Genomic DNA, 23,558 nt, shown 5'->3' on the forward strand with positions numbered 1-23,558 from the left:
CAAATTTCCTTGTTACATTTTATATTTTAATACCATTGGGGGCTTCTGTAATGATATCAATGGATAAGTAGACTAAGTTGAGGGGTGGCCCCTAGGTACCATGTGCACCGTCCACCACTCCATGAATTTGGCCAAGGTTTTTTTCATCCTTTGGGGACAATTACCCAGAAATATGCTACACTTTGGGGACTTACAGGTACTTTTGGAGACCAATGACTGGTCCCCATGAGGAGAAGTTATCCTCTTTAAGGGAGTTTCTGGCTTCTTCAAAGTAACAGCTGGACATTGCACCCTACAGTGACCCCCCCCCCCCCCCCCCCCCATCTGCATATATAAGGAAATATAGATAACTAATGTATCACTTTATTTTCAATGTATTTATTTATTTAAAAAAAAAATTAATGCAGTAAAAAATCTTGTGAAATGCACAACTGTACAACTCGCCTATTTGCAGTGCTTGGTTTTCAAACTTGTTCACGAATGATAGGTTTTTCTGACTTAAAACTTAAGATGATAAAATATTTCATCATTTTGTTTTACACAGATCATCCTAGCAGACAAGGAACAAATATGTAATTTATTAAGTAATTATCCGTTTATATATTTATATATTTATATATATATATATATATATATATATATATATATATATATATATATATATATATATATATATATATATATATATATATATATATATATATATATATATATATATATATATATATATATATATATATATATATAAACTGTAACTGGAGCATGTAACAAAAGTAATTTCCCTCTTGGATTATTAAAGTATTTCTGATTCTGAAGAAATACAATGAATGGACAATATTTCTTCTCTTTATTTTCCAAAAGGTTTTTGAATCAGTCACATGTAGAGGGCATCTTTAGTTCATGTTGAACCATTTAGAGGGCAGATTTAATTGTATTTTTTTTTTATCATGAATCATAGAATTTGCTGGAGGACTTACAATGCAATACCACCTCGGAACTCTAGGGGTCAGCGCTTCCTCCTGCCAAACACACTACGACTCCAACTTCCGGGCAGGGGTTTTCAAAGAACACTAGCTAGCAACCTAGCTAGCGTGAACTGTTCTTTTGCTCAGGGAAATATTTGTTACACTTTCCGGAAGTCGGTAAGATGTGTGTCTGCGGTGGGATGTTTTGTTAATGTTTTTCATTCTTCTTTAATATTTTTTTTTTTTTTTTGGAAACTAGCTTGACGTTCATTTTAATAAGAGCAGCTAGTCAGCAGGAACAGGATGCTAGTAGCCGCACGACAGATTGCTTTGTTTCATTCTAGCCTTGGTAACCCGTTGAGCTGTAGTCCCAACTTTTAACTTTGTTGATGGTTTGGGGTTGTTAAAACAGACGTCCTGCGTTCAGAATGAATTTCTTCAAGAGTTTATTGACAGTTTTGCTCATTTATTTTTTTCTTGGTGTTGTTTCCAGCTGGTAAGCTAGTTTATTAAAGCAGTTGGCGATGTCAGCGAACTCCAAGAGGAGAAGAGCCACCTCTCCCTGCAGTAGTGTCAGCGGAGGAGCAGATCCGGAGGATTCCTCGACTCCTGTAAGCAATCGGAAAAGGAGGAAGATTTCCAACGTTGCTCCTGTTGATACGGTGAGTGTGCTGTATTTACACGACTAAAACTGACGGGACTTTATCGCCAACATCTAACGGCTGAACTTGTTTTCCTGTGCTTCTTTTGTCCTTCAGATTGCTGTCTGTCATGAGCTGTTTAATGCTGTTAAAGACTATAAGGATGGCCAAGGGCGGCAACTTTGCGATGCTTTTCTTAGAGTACCAAAGAGAAGGTATTATGTTCGAAGTTATATTAGATGATCAGAGCATATTACTATATATTTGAACGTATATTTCTTGTTTATGTCTTAGCAGCACATTAAATGTACATCGATTATTTTCCTAATAACCTTGTAGTTAAATGGCTTAGATAAGAGTATGGGAAATTATACAGAAAAAGTAATTGTAAGGAAGGAAAAATCAACTTTAAAACAAAAAACAAACAATCTTCAGATGGATTTTTTTTATAATAGTCTCTATCGGTTAGCAAAATTGTTACAAACGTTTTATTTAGTGAAAAAAGTTGCATTCATTATGGCAAAATTAATTTTTCTTTGGGGAAAAAACTGCCTGCCAAAAGCTCTTACTATATATTTGATATATGTTACTTAATCTGTTCATGTTTATAGTTATTAGATTTGTTACAAATTATGAAATATGGCTGTACTGCTAACACCAGGATTTTTACATATTTGTCTCACACTGATGTTTGTTCAAGTTATCTTAGAGTATTTCTCAAAGTAAACATTTTTGTTAGTTGTAAAAATGCTCGAGAATTTTTTTTTTTGAATTTTAATGAACATTTGCCGTATGGCTAAAAAAACCTATGTTTATGTCTTAGGTTTGTTTAGTTTTGACGTGTAGGTAGTTAAAAATCTGAAAGCATTTTCATGATTTTTGTCTTCTTTTTTTCAGGAATCAGCCTGATTATTATGAAGTTGTGTCCCAACCGATTGATATGACAAAAATCCAATACAAACTGAAGTCAGAGGAGTACAACGATGTTGAGCAACTAACTGCTGATTTTCAGCTCATGTTTAAGAATGCCAGAAATTTCTACAAGGTATATTTGATTTAGGACCCTTGTCAGCAGTAAATTTAAACTGCTAATATGTACTTTTAAATAGTCTCCAGATGGATTTTGATTAAAAAATAATAATTTTATCCAAACTATTACTGTTGCATTACATCTGAAATTGGTAGCATTGATTTTTTCTTATAATATATTCTATATCCTCAAGAGCAGCAACACAAAACAAAGTTTTGGTTAAAAAAAAAAAAAAAAAAAAAAGCACTTTTGGGAAAACACAGTTCTGTGCAGTTACAGATTTAGTTATATGGGTTAAGTTACGTATATAGTTATGAGGGAATAAATTGTCCCCCTACAGAAATATGCTGTCCGAAGCAGAAAGGATACAAATTATAAAAGCCTTCACTAGATAGATAGACTGTCATGTAAGCTGGTATTTATCAGATCTAAGGAAGTATTCTGCTCTGAGTTTCTTTGTAAAATTTGATGAATCTTCTGTCTGCCAGAGGGTGTATTGTTAAGCAGATACTGTCCAGGATGAAAGAGGTTAGAGGATATTTTCTTGACCAGGGCTGAGCAATTTGGAGCTAGTTTACTCTTGATGATGTTCTCAGTAGTTTTACTCACCCTCAGCAGTGCCTTTCTGTCAGTGGCTGAGGAGCCACTGTGCCACACTCAAAATATTAACACGTGTGGGAGAATACCAGTAAACACAGACTGTGCAAAATAATTTTGGCAGTTCATTTCTAGCTAATCTCCTATTTTTTTTGTGTGAGTACTGTGGCTGAACCTCTGATGTCTCCCCCCCTTAATGTTTGTTTTAATCAGACTGACAGCGAGGAGTATCAAGCAGCGTGCAAGCTCTGGGAAGTGTATTTGCAAACAAGGAATGATTTTGTGCAGCCTGGAGATGGAGACGAGGAAGATGAAGAAGGTGACGACATGATGGCTAATTCAGGAATGTCAGCTGAATATGAGGTAGGTGTTCATATTTTGTTCATTTATGTGATTGTCACTCAGTAGCTTGAGTGAAACACAAAAACTGATACAGATGTGCTAATATTTATATTTCTAAATCTTTACCCTGCATTTGAAGACATCAGGTTGCAACTTGAAAGAAGTACTGGAGCAGCTCTTGGAGGCTATAGTATCACACACTGATCCCTCAGGCCACCTTGTCAGTGAACTATTCCAAAAACTTCCCTCCAAAGTGGTGAGTCTCTAGACTTGAAATAATAGCAGCTATTTTTTTATAGGCACCTTTATGTCAATAACAGCATGGCACACGTTAGCTATCACATAAACGTTTTCTATCCCGCTAAATGCCTTTCTGTAAAAACCTTTATCAAAGCTGGTTTATTTTTTTACATTTGTTTCTACAAATGCAGAGTAATTTGATTTTAGTATTCTTACTAATTTCACACCTTGTCTTCTGTGCAGCAATACCCAGACTACTATGCTATTATAAAAGAGCCAATCGATCTCAGAACGATTGCTCAGAGAATACAGGTTAGCAGTTGACTTCTTCACTTTTATATTGTGTTACACTCTATAAACAAATACGATACTTCATTTTGACAGCATCTTAATTTAATCAGGATTGTTTTGTTTCATGCCAACAGATTGGTTTCTATAAAACAGTGACTGCTATGGCCAAGGACATTGACCTGATGACCAAAAACGCCAAAACATACAATGAACCAGGATCTCAGGTTTTCAAGGTAGAATGTTTTTCCCTTTTTTCTTTTTTTTTAGAAATATATTTTTCTTGCTCCTCGAATAATCAAACTTTATTTTGTTTTGCAGGATGCAAACACCATAAAAAAAGTTTTCATCCAACGAAAGACCGAACTCGAACATGCCGAGCCTACTAAATCTAGCATTCGCATTAGGTACTTAAGATGTTGCACAAATGTACTGCTTTCTTTAAATCACCAATTTATGCCTGGACAAAGTTTATTTTAAATATATTGTTTCTTTTATGCAGAAACCGAAAATCAGGACAAGTGGATCGTTTTTCTGGTGTTAGCGTTGCTCTTCAGTACGGTTCAGAGAGTGAGGATGACCCTGTGCTGTCAGGTAAATTTAAGTAAAGATGTTTGTTTGAGATAAATTATGTTAAACAAAAATTACAGCTCAAACTGTAAATGCTTATAGGCTCTGTGTGCTATGATGAGGGAGAGTCGGAGGCAGAAAGCCAGAGTTCAAGCATGGAGATGAGCAACCCAATCTTTCAGCTCTATGAAGCTGTGAGAGGGGCCAGAAACAACCAGGGACAGGTCTTCTCCGAACCTTTCCAACAGCTGCCATCCCGCCGGGAATATCCTGATTACTACCAGCAGATAAAACAGCCCATCTCGCTGCAACAAATAAGGTTGTTCATGTTTCAAGGCTGCTTTTTTTCTTCCTGCAGTCATTCTACCAGAGGTTTCTGTGTATTAAAATGTTCTGCATTCAATTTTTTAGGGCAAAGATGAAGAATGGAGAGTACGAAAGCGTAGAGCAGATCGATGCTGACCTCAATTTGATGTTTGAGAATGCAAAGCGCTACAACATGCCTAACTCAAGCATATATAAACGAGCCTTCAGACTACAGCAGATTATGCAGGTGACACTGACATTTTTGGTCTGTCTAAAAATAGATAAAAAAACATTCTTTTTGGTAGCTTTATCTTTTGTTTTTCTCCCTTTCGTCCGTTAAGGCAAAGAAGAGGGAGCTTCTGAGAAAAGATGAGGAAGATGGCGACAGCATTTTGTCATCTGATGCAGGGAGCGTCAAACGAAAAAGGTTTGGGATAATACTTTTAATCATTCTAAGTTCTGTTTATGTGCATGCAGATTTCGTATTCTAATCTTTATTTTTTTCCAGCCACAAAAAAAACGTCAAAAAGAACCGAATGAAAGTGTTGTATGCAGCCGTGAGCGACGCCAGGGAAGCAGCTACCAACAGACGTCTGTGTGAACTTTTCATGGTCAAACCGTCCAAGAAGGACTACCCTGACTATTATAACGTAATCCTCGAACCAATGGACCTGAAAACCATCGAGCACAAGATTAAAAATGAACGCTACAGCACTGAGGAGGAACTGATAGAGGACATGAAGTTGATGTTTCGTAATGCTCGACATTACAACGAGGAGGGATCTCAGGTCGGCAGCATGGCTATTGTTGTTACATCTTAAACATTCATTTAGCTGCAATTGTATTTTTTGATATTTTGTTGCTTCTTTTGACACGGTTGTCATGGGTTTTCTGCAGGTATATAATGATGCAGACGTCCTGGAGAAGATACTAAAAGATAAACGAAAGGAGCTGGGACCACCACCTGAGGAGGAGGATGTGGGATCACCTAAATTAAAATTAAGTAAGTGCTGAGAGTGTTGATCCTGTTTTTGCTGATCAACTAGAGAAAAGCTATTAAATCAGATTTACTAAATTGTATTGTGTTACTAATTACTGGTCTTTTTTTTTTTTTTTATTAAAATGAACATGTTTTTTGGTCTTTCATCAAATTGGAGCTGCCACATATATTGTATATTCTTTGCACATTTATATCATTCAGGAATAGAGAACCTTGGTTATTCTTCAATTTAAAGTTGTATTAAACTTGTAATTTAATTTACTGCAACTGCGAACAAAGGCTGTCTGAACCATTTAAGGTTATGTATAATGCATACATCAGATGCATCAAAATGTGCAAACATGTAGCTTCTCTGTACTTGTTACATTAACCAGTTGTAGAACATTGGGGGGGAAAAGCATAGAATTGATCAAATTGAATTATTTCAATGTCTTTCTTTAAGTACTTCTGAATCACTTCCACCTTCATTACATGCTTTTATTTTACAATCCTCACCTGCTTCTCTCAATACTTCTGGGCTTCACTAAGGAGCGCTTTAAAGCATTTGTAACATAATTTAGGACTAAACCTAACCTAAACTGAACTAAACATTTATTTTAGTAACCCTAGTAAAAAAAAAAAGAAGTAAGATGCCCTATAATCTGTTTTGATTTAGTGGCATCTTACTGTAGATTTTATAATCAAATCTTTTATTCCAAAAACATTTAAGTGGGGAAAGTTTCTATGCAACAGAAATTAGGTATAAACAATTAACTGCATTTGCAATAATTTAGCCAAAAACGATTTTCATATCTCAGAGGAACGCAGTTTTTGCCTCATTATGGACAGTAATGTGCTTAAAATGCACATTAACATTTGCTGCCACACAAAGGGGAGGAGTTGCAGCTAACATGCAGATCTACTAACAAGTAGAACTAAGAACCTTATCACATAATGTTTTTTTTTGTGTGTTTGAAAAAATTAACTTTTTTTTTGTCAAAAATTGTTGAGCCCTAACGAAAATTATTATTTATTACACTTGTTGGATGACCAAGCAATCCCTTTTGTACCTCAACATATTTTACATTGGCAGTAAATTTTTGAGGGTCAATCAGAGTTTATGGTAATCCAGTTGAACTAGGAGCAGGTGACACTGGGGCCGTATCAGTCTAGTATCCAGTAAATATTGAGCTGTATCGCCAGTGGTGATCATTTTGACATAAAATGTAATTGTATTGATTCGTTTTGTGTGTTATTTCATTAACTGATTAGGATTATAATAAAGCAAAGGAAGATATCAAAGCTTTTTTTTTAACGAGCAAAGATAATATGAAGAAGTGAAAAGAGCAGAAGATCTATAGATGCTATGCATAAAAAATGGTCATAGGTCTCTGTCTTGTTCTACACTTGTAAAAGGGCAGAGCAGTAATATTATGACTTAGACTTAGATTTTATTTTGTCATTTTGTACACAAAAGTGTAAATAAAAAGAAATTCCATTAGTACTGCTCTATAGACTTTCATTTTTTAAAGTGCAGGTAAGCAGCAGTGATGTTATGCTGTTAAATTAAGTTATATTAAATTAAGTTATGCCATCTAAAATGTTTTTCTAGTTTTTATGGTGAGGCAGTGCTGTTGAAACAAGGAGGTTATTTTAGGCTTTCCTTTAATCCTATTACTCAGATGCCATCTCACTTGTCTGTATATCCTGTTAGGGGTGTGGTCCTGCAGAGGGCTTTCATATTAGATTCATGTATTCCTGTTCACGGTTTTAACGCTGTTACATTTTTTTGTCTTAGGAAAAAGTGGTGTTTCTCCAAAGAAGTCCAAATACCTCACTCCTCTGCAGCAGAAGTTAAATGAGCTCTACGACGCTGTCAGAAACTTCACAGACCGCAGAGGTCGTCGTTTAAGTACCATTTTTCTCCGGCTGCCGTCTCGCTCCGAGTTGCCCGACTACTACGCAACAATAAAAAAACCTATCGATATGGAGCGCATCCGAAGCCACATGGTGACAGGACGCTACCAGGATGTTGAAGCTCTGTTTGAGGACTTTGCTCTCATGTTCAACAACGCCTGTATCTATAATGAGCCAGAGTCGCTGATCTATAGAGATGCTCTGGTGTTGCACAGAGTGTTGCTGGAGACGCGAAAGCAGCAGGAGCGAGGGGATGACTCTGGTCCTCCTGCTGTGGGACCTCTGGTGCGAGAGCTGATCAGGAATCTGTTTGTGTCAGTAATGAGCCACCAGGATGAAGAGGGCCGGTGTTACAGCGACTCGCTGGCTGAGATTTCAGCTGTAGATCCAAGCGACCCTGAAAAGCCAGCACTTAACTTTGACATCATTAGGATAAATGTGGAGCGAGGTCTTTACCGGAGACTAGACGTCTTCCAGGAGCACATGTTTGAGGTGTTGGAGAAAGCAAGAAGGCTAAACAGGTATGTAAACTTTAAAAAAGGAACTTAAAACGGAGGTCCCTTTGAAATTCCTTCTATACATTTTATCTTCTTTTATAGTTCAGTATGTCTAAGTATGTTTACTTGGGAAGAATAAAATGTAAAACAAATTAGTGTAAGAGGTTAAAAAAATAGTGTATTCATGACAAATGTAATCACAGCAAATTTTCCATCCATTCAAGCTCAGTTAACTTTTTGTAAAACATTCCCGGTTTCAATGGGCTACCTGCTTCACTGACTCACAAGGACTGTCTTCCTGCTCACCAGTTAGTTGTGAGTTCAAAGCAACCTGCAGAGATGGAGCTGTTTCATAAAGCTGGCTTAGTTCTTAAGTGAGGCTTAGTTGACTGAATCCTTTTTTGTTGTCATTTGCATTTTGCTGGCTCGGTTACTATGGTGACTGACCCAATCAACTAAACCTGGGCCGTTTCTCAATTCATGAGAATGCGAGTACCGACTCGTGTCCTCGCCAAGTATGTTCTTTAGAAGAACAGAGTTAAATGTGGACTTGGTGAGAACGTAGCATAGATATGGGTCAATTGGAACAGAAGTGTACTCGTGACGTCACCACACGCTCAGCTCGTCTGAAGCTGCATTTCTCCTCCTTTTATTTATAGTCTCTAGAAAATTATAAATTCTGACTTTTTTCCATTTGGTGGGGGAATAATAATTAACACAGTCAGATAAACACAAATCAAATTAATATTTTACAGAATAAAACTAAAATATCGCCATCATAGCCAGCGGTCATTCACACACGGCTTTGCTGAGAGAGCACTGCTGCAGACGGGCTGGGGTTAGCCCTGGCTGCCATTACCCTCGGAGCTCCGCTGGTTGCCGCGGTCCCCTCAACTTCGGAAACACTTTTTTAAATTATGCATTAAATAGGTATATGGGCCATATAGTTCTCAAATGTTCTCAAATGATCTTAAAACGTACTTTTATTGAACAGCAGCAACAGAAAAGAGAACATTTAACTTAATACTCTGAGCTCTGTGAACGCTCCCCTGGAAGCTGCTGCTGCCGCAGTGCATGCTGGGACAGCTTTCAATCTGAATAACGGCCAAGTCTGCTCTGATGCATACCAGCTAAATAGGGAGGGGCGAGAACAACATCCGGGGACTTTGTCTGTTCTCGGTCTGCTGTTCTTGTGAATTTGAACAGTACTTAGACAGATTTGTGATTTTCTTTACACAACTGTAAAACAAAAAGAAATTTCATTTGGAACAGCTCACTGTACAATTTCATCTTTTTAAAAGTGCAGCCTTGAAAAAAAAAAAAAAAAAAAAAAAAAAATATATATATATATATATATATATATATATATATATATATATATATATATATATATATATATATATACCGTAAATTCTCTAATATAGGCCCGGGCCTTTATTTCACTCAAGTGCATCGCGGTCCAGGCCTTTATTGGATAGAGGCCAGTATTAGAGACAGGCCTCTATTGCTATTTGAGCAAAACAGACTACCAGTGGAATGAATAAAAATGAGATTTTGTGTCTATTTGAACCTATAAAACACTAGGTTCATTTATTGAAAAAGTACAGTTACCATGTCTCGCTTGGTTTGAAGTAAAAAAAAAAAAAATCCTCCAATTCTGTTTAATTCTCCTCCTCAGTTTTTCTCCTCCTCTTCATCTCTCCCTTTAATCTCCTCATCACTCGCGCTCCTCCTGTTCTGCTGCGTGTCTGTTCTCTTCCTCGCGCAGACGGGCAGCAGTCAGGGCCTGTCGTCCAGCTGCGCAGGGCTGTGGTACTTGTATGTTACTTACTACCACAAGTATAATGTTGAGGTATGCCCAGAAAAAACGTTTATAGCTCCGGCCTGTATTAGAGACCGGCCATTATTTACCTCCTCTGACAGCGAGACCGGCCAATGTTAGAGTCCCGGCCGCTATTGGAATACAGGCCAATATTAGAGAATTTACGGTATATATATATATATATATATATATATATATATATATATATATATATATATATATATATATATATATATATATATATATATACACACAAACAGTGATATAAAAATATGACTGTAAATTTACAGTTCTAACATTTTTCTTTTATATATATATATATATATATATATATATATATATATATATATATATATAATGATAAAATATAATAAATATAATACAATACAATAAGCCATTTTACAAAGTATTCAGCAGTCTAATGGCGGTGGGGAAGAAACTGTTGTGGAATCTGCTGGACCTGCATCCAATGCTTTCGAAGCCTCTTTCCCCGAGGGCAGCAGGGAGAACAGTCCATGGTGGGGGTGTGAGGGGTCATTTATGATGTTACAGGCTCGGGACATGCAGCGCTGGGTGAAAAATGTATTTTATGGAGGGAAGGCTTCCCGAGTACACAAGCATATGAAAACGCACAAGTACGCATATTGGAAAAGGCCCTGTTTTAGAGTGGACTAAATACAAACTATGCATCTTTGTTGATTCCAGCATCAGGAGGCCCTGTAAAAAAAACAAAACAAAAAAAACAGCAACAATTTATAAGCCACATATGACAAAAGGAAATTCAAGCAATGTTGTTCATTAACGCTGTGTAAATATACTGAATTGAAATCCCTATTTATTCAATCCATTCCCATTCAATGTGAACTCCCCAGAAAAAATTCAGTTTTTAATCTTATATTTTTTATGTTAGATTTTATTGGATTATTGCGAAATTTAACAATAAGAACATGTACTATTTACCACATAAACAGCACAAACTGTTGATAAATGTAAATACATTCCAATTGTTTTTTTTTTTTTTTTTTATCTGATTTTTAAGTCAAAGAGATGTTTGGTTCTAACACATGATTGTGATTCAGCTATTTTGCTCTGGTGATTCAAGACTCTACATCAACTCACTGATGCAATCAATTTTATTGACAAGTTAAGACAATTTGTTTGTGTTGTGTTCTTTTTATGATTATCTAATTAGCTAATTATTTGTATTTACCTTCTCAATTATAAGTATTTCAGTTGGAAATATTCTTTCATTTTTACATTAAAATAAGTAAATAGTCTTGGGTTCTAACAAAAAAAAAAAGAGTATAATTTCATAGATTTAATATAGTATATAAGTAAAATTTTATTATTGATTTTAATCATCTCACTGCTTTGATCCATAATCTTTCCTTGATTTCCAGTAGTTATAGAAACTGTATCCCACTGTAAAAGTTGCTGTTTTTCCTCTTTACAGTACCGACTCTGAGGTGTTTGAGGATTCTGTTGAGCTGCAGCAATTCTTTATTAAGATCAGGGATGAGCTATGCAAGAATGGGGAGATCTTACTCTCTACTGCCCTCAATTATACATTAAAGCACCTACACAACGATGTGGATCAGGAGAAGAGGGAAAAGATTCCTAAAGAGATAGAGGAGGATAAGCAGAAAAGAGAGGAAGAAGAGGCAAGCAAAGGTTGGTAAACTTTAGTCTTAAGAAACTATAAAAGCAAACATACATCATGTTTATTATTGGTTGCTGCCTTTATTGACAATTGTGGGAGCATTTTTTATATGTTGGTCACAGATCACAGCCTGAAAACTCAGTCCTAGTGTTTTCAGTTACATTCAAAATCTTCTCTTGCTCATTTACAGAGAAAAGGGCAGATGATTTGCAGAAAGAGGCATGGCAGCCAGAATCAGATTCACGACTTGTTTACAGCCAGGACTGCAGCTTTGAGGACAGAACTTACCACGTTGGCGAGTTTGTTTATGTGGAACCATCGGAACCAAACCTGAAGCCTCATATTGTCTGCATCGAACAATTGTGGGAGGATGAAATGGGTAAAATTGAACTGCTTACCATTTAACTTGCTCTTGAGAAATAAAGCGTGTGGATCTTTGATGGAATCCATTACTAGAATACTTTTAACCAGCTCTGAATGTGTCTTCATTATTATTCTTTGTTTGTTTTTTTCTGAAGGTGAAAAGTGGCTGTATGGCTGCTGGTTTTATAGGCCCAGTGAAACTTTTCATTTGGCCACACGCAAGTTTCTGGAAAAGGAGGTCTTCAAGAGCGACTACTCCAACAGAGTACCCATTAGTAAAGTTCTTGGCAAATGTATGGTCGTTTTTGTAAAGGTAAGATCGCTACTCTGAATTTAAAACCATGATGGAAAGCAGTTTTTGATTTAAATACAATTGCATATTTACTAATAAGCAACCATGTGTTTAGGATTATTTCAAGATGCAACCAGAGGGCTTTAAACCAGAGGATTTGTATGTATGCGAATCACGTTATTTTGCCAGAAACAAGTTGTTCAAGAAGATCAAAGTTTGGGCCATGCCAGAGAGTTCAGTGAAACTTGTACCTCGAGAGGTTCCTCTTCCTGTTGTGCGTGTCGCATCAATGTTTGCCAAACCTGACCTGGAAAAATTGGCAATGTCGTATGCGGGAGCAGGCAAATTTATAGAAAAGGTAAATGATTTTGATGAGAGTTGAAATGTTTTTATAGTTATTAATATGCAATAGCAAGACTAGATAAGTATTAAAATCAACATAAAATAAAAAAATATGTCATTTACCTCAACTTTACACAGTTGGAACCTAGCTGCACTGAATCACACTGTAAAGTATTGTGTAGTCCAAGTAATGATAAAAAGGAAAATTGATTCCCTCGTTGATTGTTGCCAAGCAGAAACATTTAGTATTTTCCATATCCTACAGGGGATTAATTAGCTCTGTATCTGGTTACATACCTCATGACATGGCTCTTGGTGACTAAGGAGCTAGGATTTCTGGGTACAAAATGTTATGATTGTACAAACACCTCTTGTGTATGTGCTTGTCACTTTACATAGGAGAGAGAGGATGTCCCTATGGAGATGAGTGCAACGGAGCCGGGCTGCCAGTACTATGAGCAGTTACACTTTAACAAAATGTGGTTTAAAGTGGGAGACTTTGTTTACATCCAGTCACATGGTCTGTCTAAACCTCGGGTTGCAAGGTTGGTCAATGTGCATTATGCACATAATGAATAAGGAAATAAGTCCTGAAATGATGTAGATCCTGTCTAGAGATTCAGTAGTCATATTTGGCTGTAATGTGTTGGTTCTTCTGGTTGCCCTGCAGGCTAGAAAAGCTGTGGGTACAGAATGGGACTACATTCTTCTTTGGACCCATTTTTATTCATCCTGAGGAAACGGAGCATGAACCTACAAAGATGTTCTACAAGAGAGAAGTGTTTCTGAGTCATCGAGAGGAGACCCTTCCCATGTCCTGTGTCATAGGTACTGCTTTGAAAATGTCTCTAGACTTTTGTTTAGACTTGTTGCATACATATAAAGCCTTAGTTAACGCATACAGTATTATAATCCCATTCGTTGGAGAGTTGGAGGATTTTTGGACCACTTTCACGCTCGGCTTATAAGAAGTCTAAACTGCCGGACACTGTGGGAGCTGTTTAAAGCTTCTCACAACAAAAAGTTAACTAGTTTAAAGGGTGCAGGTGGGTATGGCAAGTCAAAATATCAACAAAGGCCTTCATTTTTAAGTTCCATTTGAGTTTAGGGTCTCTATTGGTGATTCATTTTACACTTAAATATATGTTATTGATGGGTAAGATTTTTTTGTTGTTGTTTTTTTGGATGGGCCTTCCTGGATGTTTAGTTTATAGATCCATCATAGGTATTACATGTTAAAGAACTTGCCATAGGCCTACTTTCTCAATTTAACTGATCCTAATTATGGTTCACTACAAACCCCACATGTTTAGGCAACCCAGGTTTCTGTTGTTTGAACTGCAGCAGAGTTTCACTTAGCTTTTAGACCAGACAGAACAAAGCTGACATAATAAAAATAGCAAGGATTTTTACACCTAAGGTACACTGAATATGTCTGGGAACTGTGGAATGTTGATTCCATTAAAAGTTGCCAATTCTTATGTAAAAGCTGTGAAGGAGCCCTACAGCGTTTTCAACGTCTGGTAAGAATCTTCAGTCAATTACTTAATGCGAAGTGAATTTTTAAAAATCAGTTGTCTCTGATTTTTAATTGTGTGGTCCCAATTAGTAGGGTTATGCTTCAGAATTAAACAGCCTCCTTTTTTCATTTTTGTCCTGCAGGTAAATGTACAGTGTCCTCCTTTAAGGACTACTTGTCAAACAGACCCACAGAGTTTTCAGAGGAAGATGTCCTGCTTTGTGAGAGCCGCTACATCGAGGCAGAGAAGACGATGAAAAAATTCAAGGGTTTGAAACGCTTCTCATACTCCTCCAAAGTGGTGGAGGATGAAGTCTTTTATTTTAGGTATGGGAATTAAACCGTATTAATTCATTTCTTATTAGACCCATGTTGTTCCCTGCTGTTTTATCTTTTTGTTACATTATCTTCTGTAGGAAACTGATAGTGCCACAAAAGGAAGCTTCACCCTTTTTGGACAAGAAGATCGATGAGCTTGAGGTGAAGCTGGCAGACATGGAGGATGGAGATGATGATATGGATGACATGGAAGAAGATGAAGACGCTCCTGCCACCCCTTCTATGCCTCAGATGCAGTCCTCTCTTACCAGTGACATGGACATTATGAATTACACACCATCTCAGGTATTCATACACCTCTAAGGATATTAACTTTAAGCCACTGAAAGCAATGTCTAGTCTATTTAAGTTCTTACTACTGATGATGCAATATAATATTTTATTTATTTATCATTAAGGCAACTCCTAAAGTAAAAGGCCTGGCAAAGAAGGAAGGAGCCAAGAGAAAGATCAATATGAGTGGATATATCCTGTTCAGCAGTGAGGTGCGAGCCATTATTAAAGCCCGTCACCCCGATTACTCTTTTGGGGAGTTGAGTCGTCTTGTTGGCACGGAGTGGAGAAACCTTGAAGCTTCTAAGAAAGCTGAATATGAAGGTGAACCATTAGTACCTGCAAGCTGGATCAAAGTTACTGTGCTGAAATCAACTGACAAACCATTTTGATGTTTCAGAGCGCGCCGCTAGAATAGTGGAGCAGCAGGAACATGACAGACCCTTCAAGCAAGGTTCCCCTAGAGCAGGTACCCCAGTAGGGGCACTGATGGGGGTGGTGCCTTCACCTAGCACTATGGGAATGATAAACCAGTCCATGACCCCTGTGTCAGGTAACCCCTCGCAGAGATAGCAAGACAGCAGGAAAATGAGGCTGGACTGTTTGAAAACCTTAAACGGCCTTTAGTATTTGAATCATGTTTAAAATCACATTCTGGAAGTAGTTCATTTCTTCTTTTGGTGCTGTTAGAAAACTTATTTTTTCATCATCTCCAGCTTCATGTGCGATTTATTTTGCACGACAGTGACTGCATGATAGACTTTTTAACCATGAATGCCTCAAGTTTTTCATTTAATATCCATTTTTTTTCATTCATTCATTTCAAGATGTTTGCATTGTCAGCCCCTTTCACACACTGCATCTTCAGCATTATCAGTGCGCCTAATTTCGCAGTCTAACAAGTTCACACAATGCTTTTCTTTATAGCTTTTCTTTCGCTATAAAGCTAACAACATCCATGCATGTATGCATGTTCAGATTTTCTCAGTGTAGACTCGGGGGGGACAGGAAAAATGTTCAGTCTTTCTGAAATGATTGATTTTGATCAAATCTCAGATAAATTGCCAGACTATTTTTAAAGATTTTTTTTTTTACTTATTTTGATCTGGTCTGGGTTTTTTTTTTTTCGAAGTCTGCTTTTAAAAATACTTAATAACAAAAGCTCAAAAGTTATTGAAGAATATAATGTGACATTAGGAATGTGTATGATTGATGCCAAAATTTCACCTTGAAAAATCAGATTGTCGATATTAAAAAAATCTTTTCATATGATTGCTGCTTGTGGCATCAGTTAGGCCCAAATTATATGTTGGCAACAGAAAAGTACAGATCTCTGAAGTAATTATAGAATTGGTGCCATCTTCGTAGTTTTCTTGTTAAATCAGTTTGACAGGCGGTGTTTCTGTTGTAGCTATTTGTTCCCTGTCCTCCGGTTTGAATAGTTTTTTCCCTTAGATTCACTAATCAAATTGTTCCATAATCATGAGGAATTACTGTTTTCAGAGTTATTTATGTCTTTATAGGTGGGATATTCACAATATTTCCTGCCCTGCTTGTTGTCATAGAGATCTTTCTTTCATAGATGAGCTTTAAGTGCTGAGCTCCTAAGTGCTCAATATTACTTTTCATTTTTAACCCCCCCCATTCTTTAAAAGGGAGGAATTTTTTGCTTTTTTTCCCCCCTTGTAATGACAAACAAATGAATTTTACTACCGTATTTTCACGACCATAAGGCGCACCGGACTAAAAGGCGCACTCTCAGTTATGTGTCCCATTTCTGTATTTAACACACACATAAGGCGCACCGGACTATAGGGCGCGTTTTTTATATACAGGTACATGTCCTCTACTACCTTTAAATAGCTCTACTGCGTATTTAAAAATACAGCGGGGGCAAAACTGAGTATGACTGTGCTTTATTCATGTATTTATTACAAAGTATTAATCAAACCTGGCAGCTGGCCGTGAGACAGAGACATCGCAGATGACACAGCGCTGTGGTCACTCCTAAATTAACTTAAAATCCTGAAACCTGCTGACGGAATATGTTCGCTTTTATTGCCGGTATCCTGGTGCCTGCAGCTAAAATTATTTAGATGAAAAACACCTGCCAGCAGCCGCGGTGAACCCGGAGGCTGCCCAGCCTACAGGCTGCCGATGAAGAGATTTCTGCTGTCAGCGCACCGCTGGTATGTGGGGGTCTGAGCGCCTCCGACAGAAATAGATCATCTGGATGAACTGACTGCAATTATTAAGTTTTCAGGTGGACTTTCTCACTTAAAAACATATTAAAACTACTTTATTCCCACTGATCACAGCAAATATAGCTGCAAGATTTAGATTATTTAGATGAAAAAACACCTGCCAGCCACCGCGATGAAGAGGAGGAGACGCGCCGGGGATGCTGTTGAATTAAGTTTTCAGGGAGAAAAATACAGCGGGAGCAAAACTGAGTATGATTGTGCTTTATTCATGTATTTATTACAAAGTATTAATCAAACCCATCAAAGTCATCATCCTCTGTTTCTGAATAAAACAGCTGCGCTAAATCAGACATGCCAGTTTCCCCTTCTGCGCTGTCAGTCACTTTCCGTGCAGCGCAGCTCCTCAGAAATAATGCCTGCTTTTGCGAAAGCTTGAACAATAGAGCCAGCAGACACTTTAGTCCAAGCATCTACAATCCATCCGCAAACTGTGGCGTAATCTGCCCGGCGCTGCCTTCTTATCCTGAAACTGTGGTCTCCGTCTGTCATCCATCGCTCCCACGCCGCTCGCAGCCTTACTTCGAACGGCCGCTTCACACCGATGTCGAGCGGTTGAAGCTCCTTTGTCAGACCCCCGGGATAACGGCGAGCACAGCGTTCATTTGATTCACCTTTTTTTCACATCGGCTGTGAGATGGGCACGCAGCGATGGTGATGCGTGGAAAAAACCACCTAGTCTTCTCACATACACCTGCCTCAGCCACGCATCCATCCAGCCTTTTCCATTTGCGTTAATATCATATGTCATCAGAGCGCTGTCTGTCTCGCTGGCAGCTCCCAGATCAGCTTCTCTGATTGGTTGATGCGGCGCGTCCAGCAGCAAAACTTCAATTTTTCCATCTCGAGCAGCAGAAGCGCGGCGCTTCAGATGCTTAAACGCTCCCGACGTGCTGCACCAAAATGCGCTGCGGGACCTTTTGCTGCACCTATACGCGCGTCAACCATTGACTTTGCATGTAAACTCGCTGCTTCTGCTGCACCTGCTGCGTCCGGTTCACACCGATGTCGAGCAGCGTTAATTTGTTTCCCCATGTTTTTCACATCAGCTGTGAGATGGGCACGCATGGAGTTACATATTAACAGCGATGGTGAGGGGTGGAAAAAAAACACCTGGTCTCCTTACATTCAGCCACTCTTTCATCATCTCCTCAATGAGGTGGTCTCAAAAGTCGCAGTTACAACACACATAGGGCGCACCGCACCATAGGGCGCACCGCACATTTTGAGGGAAAAAAAAGACGTTTAAGTGCGCCTTATAGTCGTGAAAATACGGTAAATTTAAATCATTTATCGAGGCTCTTAATACATCCCCGAAGAAGCATGTGTGAAATGGGCAAATGTTTGCAGTAGTAGTAGTGCATGTTTTTTTTTTTTTTTTTGTAGTCAGCTGCATGGAACTTAAGCATGAATGTGTTGTGCTCTCCTCACCCTCTTCCTAAAGGCATGATGGGAGCTTACGGCCCACCTTACATGCCCATGCAGGGTCCCCACGAGGGTTTGCTGAGTGTGGCCCCAATGCCACCTCACCCTGCAGGGGTGCCTAACCTGCCTCCTCACCATCTCCACCCAGGCATGCCGGGGTACCCGGCCATGCCACATCAGGGTAAGGGCCCTCTTGTCCTAGCCACACCTGCTCAGTCACATGTGGTCGTGCCTCTCCTGCTGGTGGGGTTTACCTGGTCTACAGGCTGCAAAGCCTAAGCAGACAAAGCTGAGAAGCTCCTTGCTCATAATCAACCAAATGCACTGACTTAACATACCTAATGTACAACATCCACATTCATACAAATTGCATGTTAGAGGTGATTCCAGATAACTACCATTTAACAGATGTTGATAAACTAACAGTTTAAGGAGTTAAAGATCTTTACATAAACCCAGAAATACAAACTTACCCATAGATCTTCTAAAATCTAATGTGTGTTATGTTCTAAATTAGGTATGGTGGGAGCTGGTATGAACGGCATGGCTGGAAGTCCTGGGCAAAGCAATTTCATTCAACAAGTGAGTGAGAACAAAGTATTTCTGTTGAATAATTATATCTAATGTATTAGTAGTGTTGCACCGATACCATTATTGGGCGGGGCTCCGATACTGCACTAAAATAGTGGTATCTGTATCAGTGGGTACAGACAAATAGGGCACCAATACCATTTTGAGAGCCAAAAGTTTATTCAACTATTGTCACCCATCCTGGTAGGCAATAAAAAGTTCTACTGAATTCTTTTTGTATTAGTCTTTTTCCTGCTTCATAAAGGTAAGCAGCAGATTGACAAAGCCATGATGGCAATTATTTTACATCCAAGTAGTATGCAGTTCTTCATATATGCACACAAACACATAAATTTCAAACAGATGGTATCATTATCAGCCAATACTGCACAGCCAGGTATCGGTATCTGGGCCAAAAAAATGGCATCGGCGCAACACTCTGTATTAGTAATGTCTTGATTAATAGTTTAACATCTTTAATGCATAAAAATCTGGCTACGTTTCCAAAATGATTGCTAATCAGATGCAATTAAATAGATTTTTTTTTTGTGTGTAGCCATGTTGTAATAAACTGTTTTTCTTCTCTTTGAAGCCTGGGATGTTCAGTCCAGGACAGCATGCTCCTCCACCATATCCAGGACAGGGCCAGCCTTCTCATTTGCAGCCTACAACTCCAATGTTTGTAGCACCACCACCAAAAACACAGAGGGTGCTCCACTCAGAAGCCTACCTGAAGTACATTGAGGGATTAAATTCAGAATCGAACACTGTCAGCAAATGGGACCAAATGTTAAAAGGTGCTTTTTCCGTGCTTGTTTAGGTTTTAAAAAAAAGATTAGGTTGTACGATCCAATTACATTCTAGTCTTCTTAGCTGGAGCAACGGAACTAAAATATCTGTTTTCTTTTACATGTTTACATGATTTTGCTAACAGTGCTTTGCTAAACCTTTCATAGCCCTTGGTATTTGTAGGTTTATCCACAAAATGATAAATCAAGTGTAGAATAAAAACAAAAAGTAAGAAGAGTGAAACATGGTTTGCCCACATTTTAATATAAAATTTGTGACCTTTGTTCTGAGGCCCCTAGCGTAGGTGTTTTGTTGTACCCTTTATAAGTCAAATACTGAAAGAATATTAAATATATAGTGGAGGATTTCAACACATTTTTGAAAAGAACCGTCCTCTCCACTTAAAAATAAAAATGCACATGCACAACCCTGTAGGAACGCCTATTAAACGTGTGCAAGAGCATGCACAAGCCCATTTCTCCCCGCGGAGGCTCTGTTTAAAATGTGCTGTTTGCATCGCTCATACTTTCCAAAAGCGGGGGGGGGGGGGGGGGGGGGGGTTTGAGGGCGTAACGACAAAGTTGCGCGACGCTGGAGAAAGCACAACATGGATGATAGCAACAACTATTGAACAGTTCCCGTTTGACTCAGCTTTGAAATCAGTTTTGGAAGGATTAGAGGGAGAGAATGTTTGACAGAGAGGGAGTGTTTGCTGCCTGCCTGTGTGTGTGAGAGAGGGGGAGAGAGTGAGTGAGTGAGAAATATTCAACACCGTCGTGAAAAACTGTCCGAGTAATGGTCATCACTGTTCATGTCACAGTAAGAGTAGATGACATCATTTGCCCACGGGTTAACATCAAAGTAAGACTTCAAGGCTAACTAAAGCTACGGTGCACAACTGCCTTAGAAAATTAAGTAGATAGATTTGCCATCACAGGTTTTAATTATATACAAATTACATCAACTTTCCTCAGCTATATTCCGCGGAAGAGCGATAAATATCCTTGGCTTGTCTGTGTTGTGGCGGAGCTTCTTCCTGTCTCTGTGTTTTCGGGGGAGTAGGCTCCCAAGCTCTCTTTTCAGCAGCTGTTCGTTCTGCGGGGGGAACCTGCTTTGACCTCGTTTTCAATCCACCTCCAATAAATTGGCAGATCTCTTTCCAGTCTATTCAACAGGATTGTACAAGCTTGACAGACTTGATTGGATTTCCCCGGTCTAATCGAAACGTTCACTACAACTTTCTGTAATCTTTCTGCCACTGACAACAGTTGATTTGAACTTCGGAAAAGTTGTGTACATTAGTGTACGACACCGGCTACTCGCATGTCTTTTTTGCACAAGCGACAACAATAGTCCAAATCGATGATCTTAAGTTATCCACTGCTCACATCACATGCTGTTTGTTTACACCCCCCCACCAGCTTTCTGTCGCTCTTACTACATCACAGTCAGTTGCACTCATTGGTTGTTGGCTAATTTTTCAGCATTGGCCAATTTTTTGGCACAGACATGGTTGGAAAAACAGCGGGTTGTTTTTATCAACAATCTTCCGATGTCTCATTCATCGGGGCCAGACTAAATTACACATTTAGTCTGGTTTATCAGGCTAATGGGTTCCAATTTATGATCAATGTTAATTTTACACTACAACACATCAACTGCAAGTTAGCCAGGAAGTTGGATTTTGGTCTCACTAGATGAAAGCACATTATTTGAAGTCTGAATTACCTTCAGCATGATTTTTTTTTTCTCATCTGTTTTCCTTGCTGCTTTCATAAAGACACAATTTGTTGTAAGATTCCATAGTAATGCTAGTAGTTTAGCTGCAGATATTTGCAGCTCCTGCAGAGTTGGTCTTTTAGCCTCTTCTCAATGCCGTCCCCAACCAGCCTGTGAGCTCAGTTGGACAGACATGTCCTAGGCCAGAGCACACCGAATCAGATTTTTCTCCCGATCCAACAGAAAATTGTGTAGGACGAGGTTTTTGCGTTTAGTACTCATTTAAAGTTAATGGCGATGATGCCCAACATGATCTTGGGACCTGTCTCTGACTGAGATAGACCCCAGGTCTATTTTTGTTGGACTATGCAGCAATTCAGCTGCAATTTCATGGGTCAGACAGGAAGAGAGATGTCGTTACAAAGGAAAACATATCTGCTTTGGAGGAAAATGCATATATAAAATCTGTTAATCACACAGGGAAAGAGTCAGTTCGGAATCGCACATCGTGTGTATAAAAATATAATACTTTACCCATGATAGGAATTCAGGAGGGAATAAAGGGAAAAAGTAATGATCCTCTTTGAGCCTTACAAAAATACCAAGGGGCAGAAAGTGCAGTATATCAATCTTTAAAAAAAAAAAATAATAATAATAACCTCATAGTAAAACAGTGATCCCCTTTCAGTGTCACAAAAAAACAAAATAACGAGGGGCAGACAAAGCAGGTAAGCGCGGCATATTATCACCTCTGGAAATAAGAAAGAAAAACCCAGATAAACTCCATCACCTCTTGCTCTAGTCAGTATATGAACCACTGCATTTATTGCTTTGGGGGTTTTTTTCTCGTAAGACGTAGATCTCATGTTTTTAATCTAGGCATATGAACATCCTATATCTGATCTGGTTTGAGATGCTTTCCAGACTGGATTTGCTTTATGAAATGTGCTGGTTTTTTTTGTTTTGGTTTTTTTTTGTTTTATGTGGGAATTTTTTTTTTATTTGTGTATAGCACAGAGACCGAAGTGAAAATAAATCTGTGCAGATCTGCCCACCCTGCCCAGTTGTAGCCTCCCTATATGCAGTCAGTGCAACATGGAAACACTGGATCAGAGATTAAAAAGCCATAAGCAACCTTGGTGTTTAGACCTTAAGTAGCTCTGCATTTGTGTCATATTTTTATCGATGAAGGGTCTGAATTGATCTGGGAGAGATGTTCAAAACTTTGAATATATGCTTGTTGATGTTGGGCCTGCATATAAAACCTCAGTGAAATCTAAGACTATGGTGGTGACATGAATGTATAGAGCGTTTCAATAAAAGTATGCAAATAAATTGTTTAAGGAATTTTTCTTTTTTCTTTTACAGCTCAAAGACGCGATGCTCACCTGACCAAAGAGCAGGAAAGTCGGCTTCCTGCGCACTGGCTAAAGAGCAAAGGAGCTCACACGACCATGGTGGACGCACTGTGGCGTTTGCGTGACCTAATGCTGAGAGATTCTCTGAATATCTGTCAGGCATACAACCTATAACCTCCTATATAGAACCACTCACCTCAGTAGTGACTCTTATCCTCAACCTCTTCAACTGATAGACTGTAGAATCAATATTATCGTGAGTGATGACCACTTTTTTTATTTATCAGACTAAATGAGCTAAATAGTGTTTGTGTGGGTTTTTTACCATTTGGAATAATAGTTACGCTAAACATGATTTTTTTGTTATTTTGTTTTTGCTTTTTGAGCTTCCTGTGCAACCAAAATAAAACTATAAACACGTCTGTTTTGTTTGTATTTTTCTAAAGTGTTTCTT

General features: G+C 38.4%; 1 protein-coding gene across 3 annotated transcripts; it reads left to right on the forward strand.

Moving 5' to 3' along the window:
* The first annotated feature begins 1,028 nt into the window (after window positions 1–1,028).
* Window positions 1,029–23,526, forward strand: LOC119772189 (protein polybromo-1-like). 3 transcript variants are annotated; one of them, XM_038268520.1, is made up of 30 exons: window positions 1,029–1,142; window positions 1,459–1,627; window positions 1,724–1,821; window positions 2,504–2,651; window positions 3,447–3,596; window positions 3,715–3,831; window positions 4,059–4,127; window positions 4,241–4,339; window positions 4,425–4,510; window positions 4,606–4,697; window positions 4,776–4,992; window positions 5,085–5,226; window positions 5,321–5,406; window positions 5,488–5,767; window positions 5,877–5,982; window positions 7,757–8,396; window positions 11,648–11,865; window positions 12,045–12,233; window positions 12,373–12,530; window positions 12,625–12,867; window positions 13,251–13,396; window positions 13,522–13,679; window positions 14,514–14,697; window positions 14,787–14,994; window positions 15,108–15,306; window positions 15,383–15,535; window positions 18,688–18,849; window positions 19,186–19,250; window positions 19,831–20,035; window positions 23,115–23,526. In XM_038268520.1, the coding sequence occupies exons 2-30, from the start codon at window positions 1,490–1,492 to the stop codon at window positions 23,276–23,278; spliced, it is 4,920 nt and encodes a 1,639-aa protein (XP_038124448.1). In that variant the 5' UTR covers window positions 1,029–1,142; window positions 1,459–1,489; the 3' UTR covers window positions 23,279–23,526. The 3 variants fall into 3 exon arrangements, with proteins under 3 accessions (XP_038124448.1, XP_038124449.1, XP_038124451.1); XM_038268521.1 differs by having other exon boundaries at window positions 15,383–15,451; XM_038268523.1 differs by lacking the exon at window positions 18,688–18,849.
* Window positions 23,527–23,558: the final 32 nt, after the last annotated feature.

Source organism: Cyprinodon tularosa, unplaced genomic scaffold, assembly GCF_016077235.1.
Source record: "Cyprinodon tularosa strain WSP-4 unplaced genomic scaffold, ASM1607723v1 ctg700, whole genome shotgun sequence".
In the NCBI taxonomy this organism is placed as follows: domain Eukaryota; kingdom Metazoa; phylum Chordata; class Actinopteri; order Cyprinodontiformes; family Cyprinodontidae; genus Cyprinodon; species Cyprinodon tularosa.

Excerpts from the sequence above, each read along its gene's own strand:
- LOC119772189 (XM_038268520.1), top strand. The coding sequence starts at position 1,490 with ATGTCAGCGAACTCCAAGAGGAGAAGAGCCACCTCTCCCTGCAGTAGT. Across the intron at positions 12,868-13,250 it reads CAGGCAAATTTATAGAAAAG|GAGAGAGAGGATGTCCCTAT; the intron begins GTAAATGATTTT and ends CACTTTACATAG. Across the intron at positions 15,307-15,382 it reads TAAGAAAGCTGAATATGAAG|AGCGCGCCGCTAGAATAGTG; the intron begins GTGAACCATTAG and ends TTGATGTTTCAG.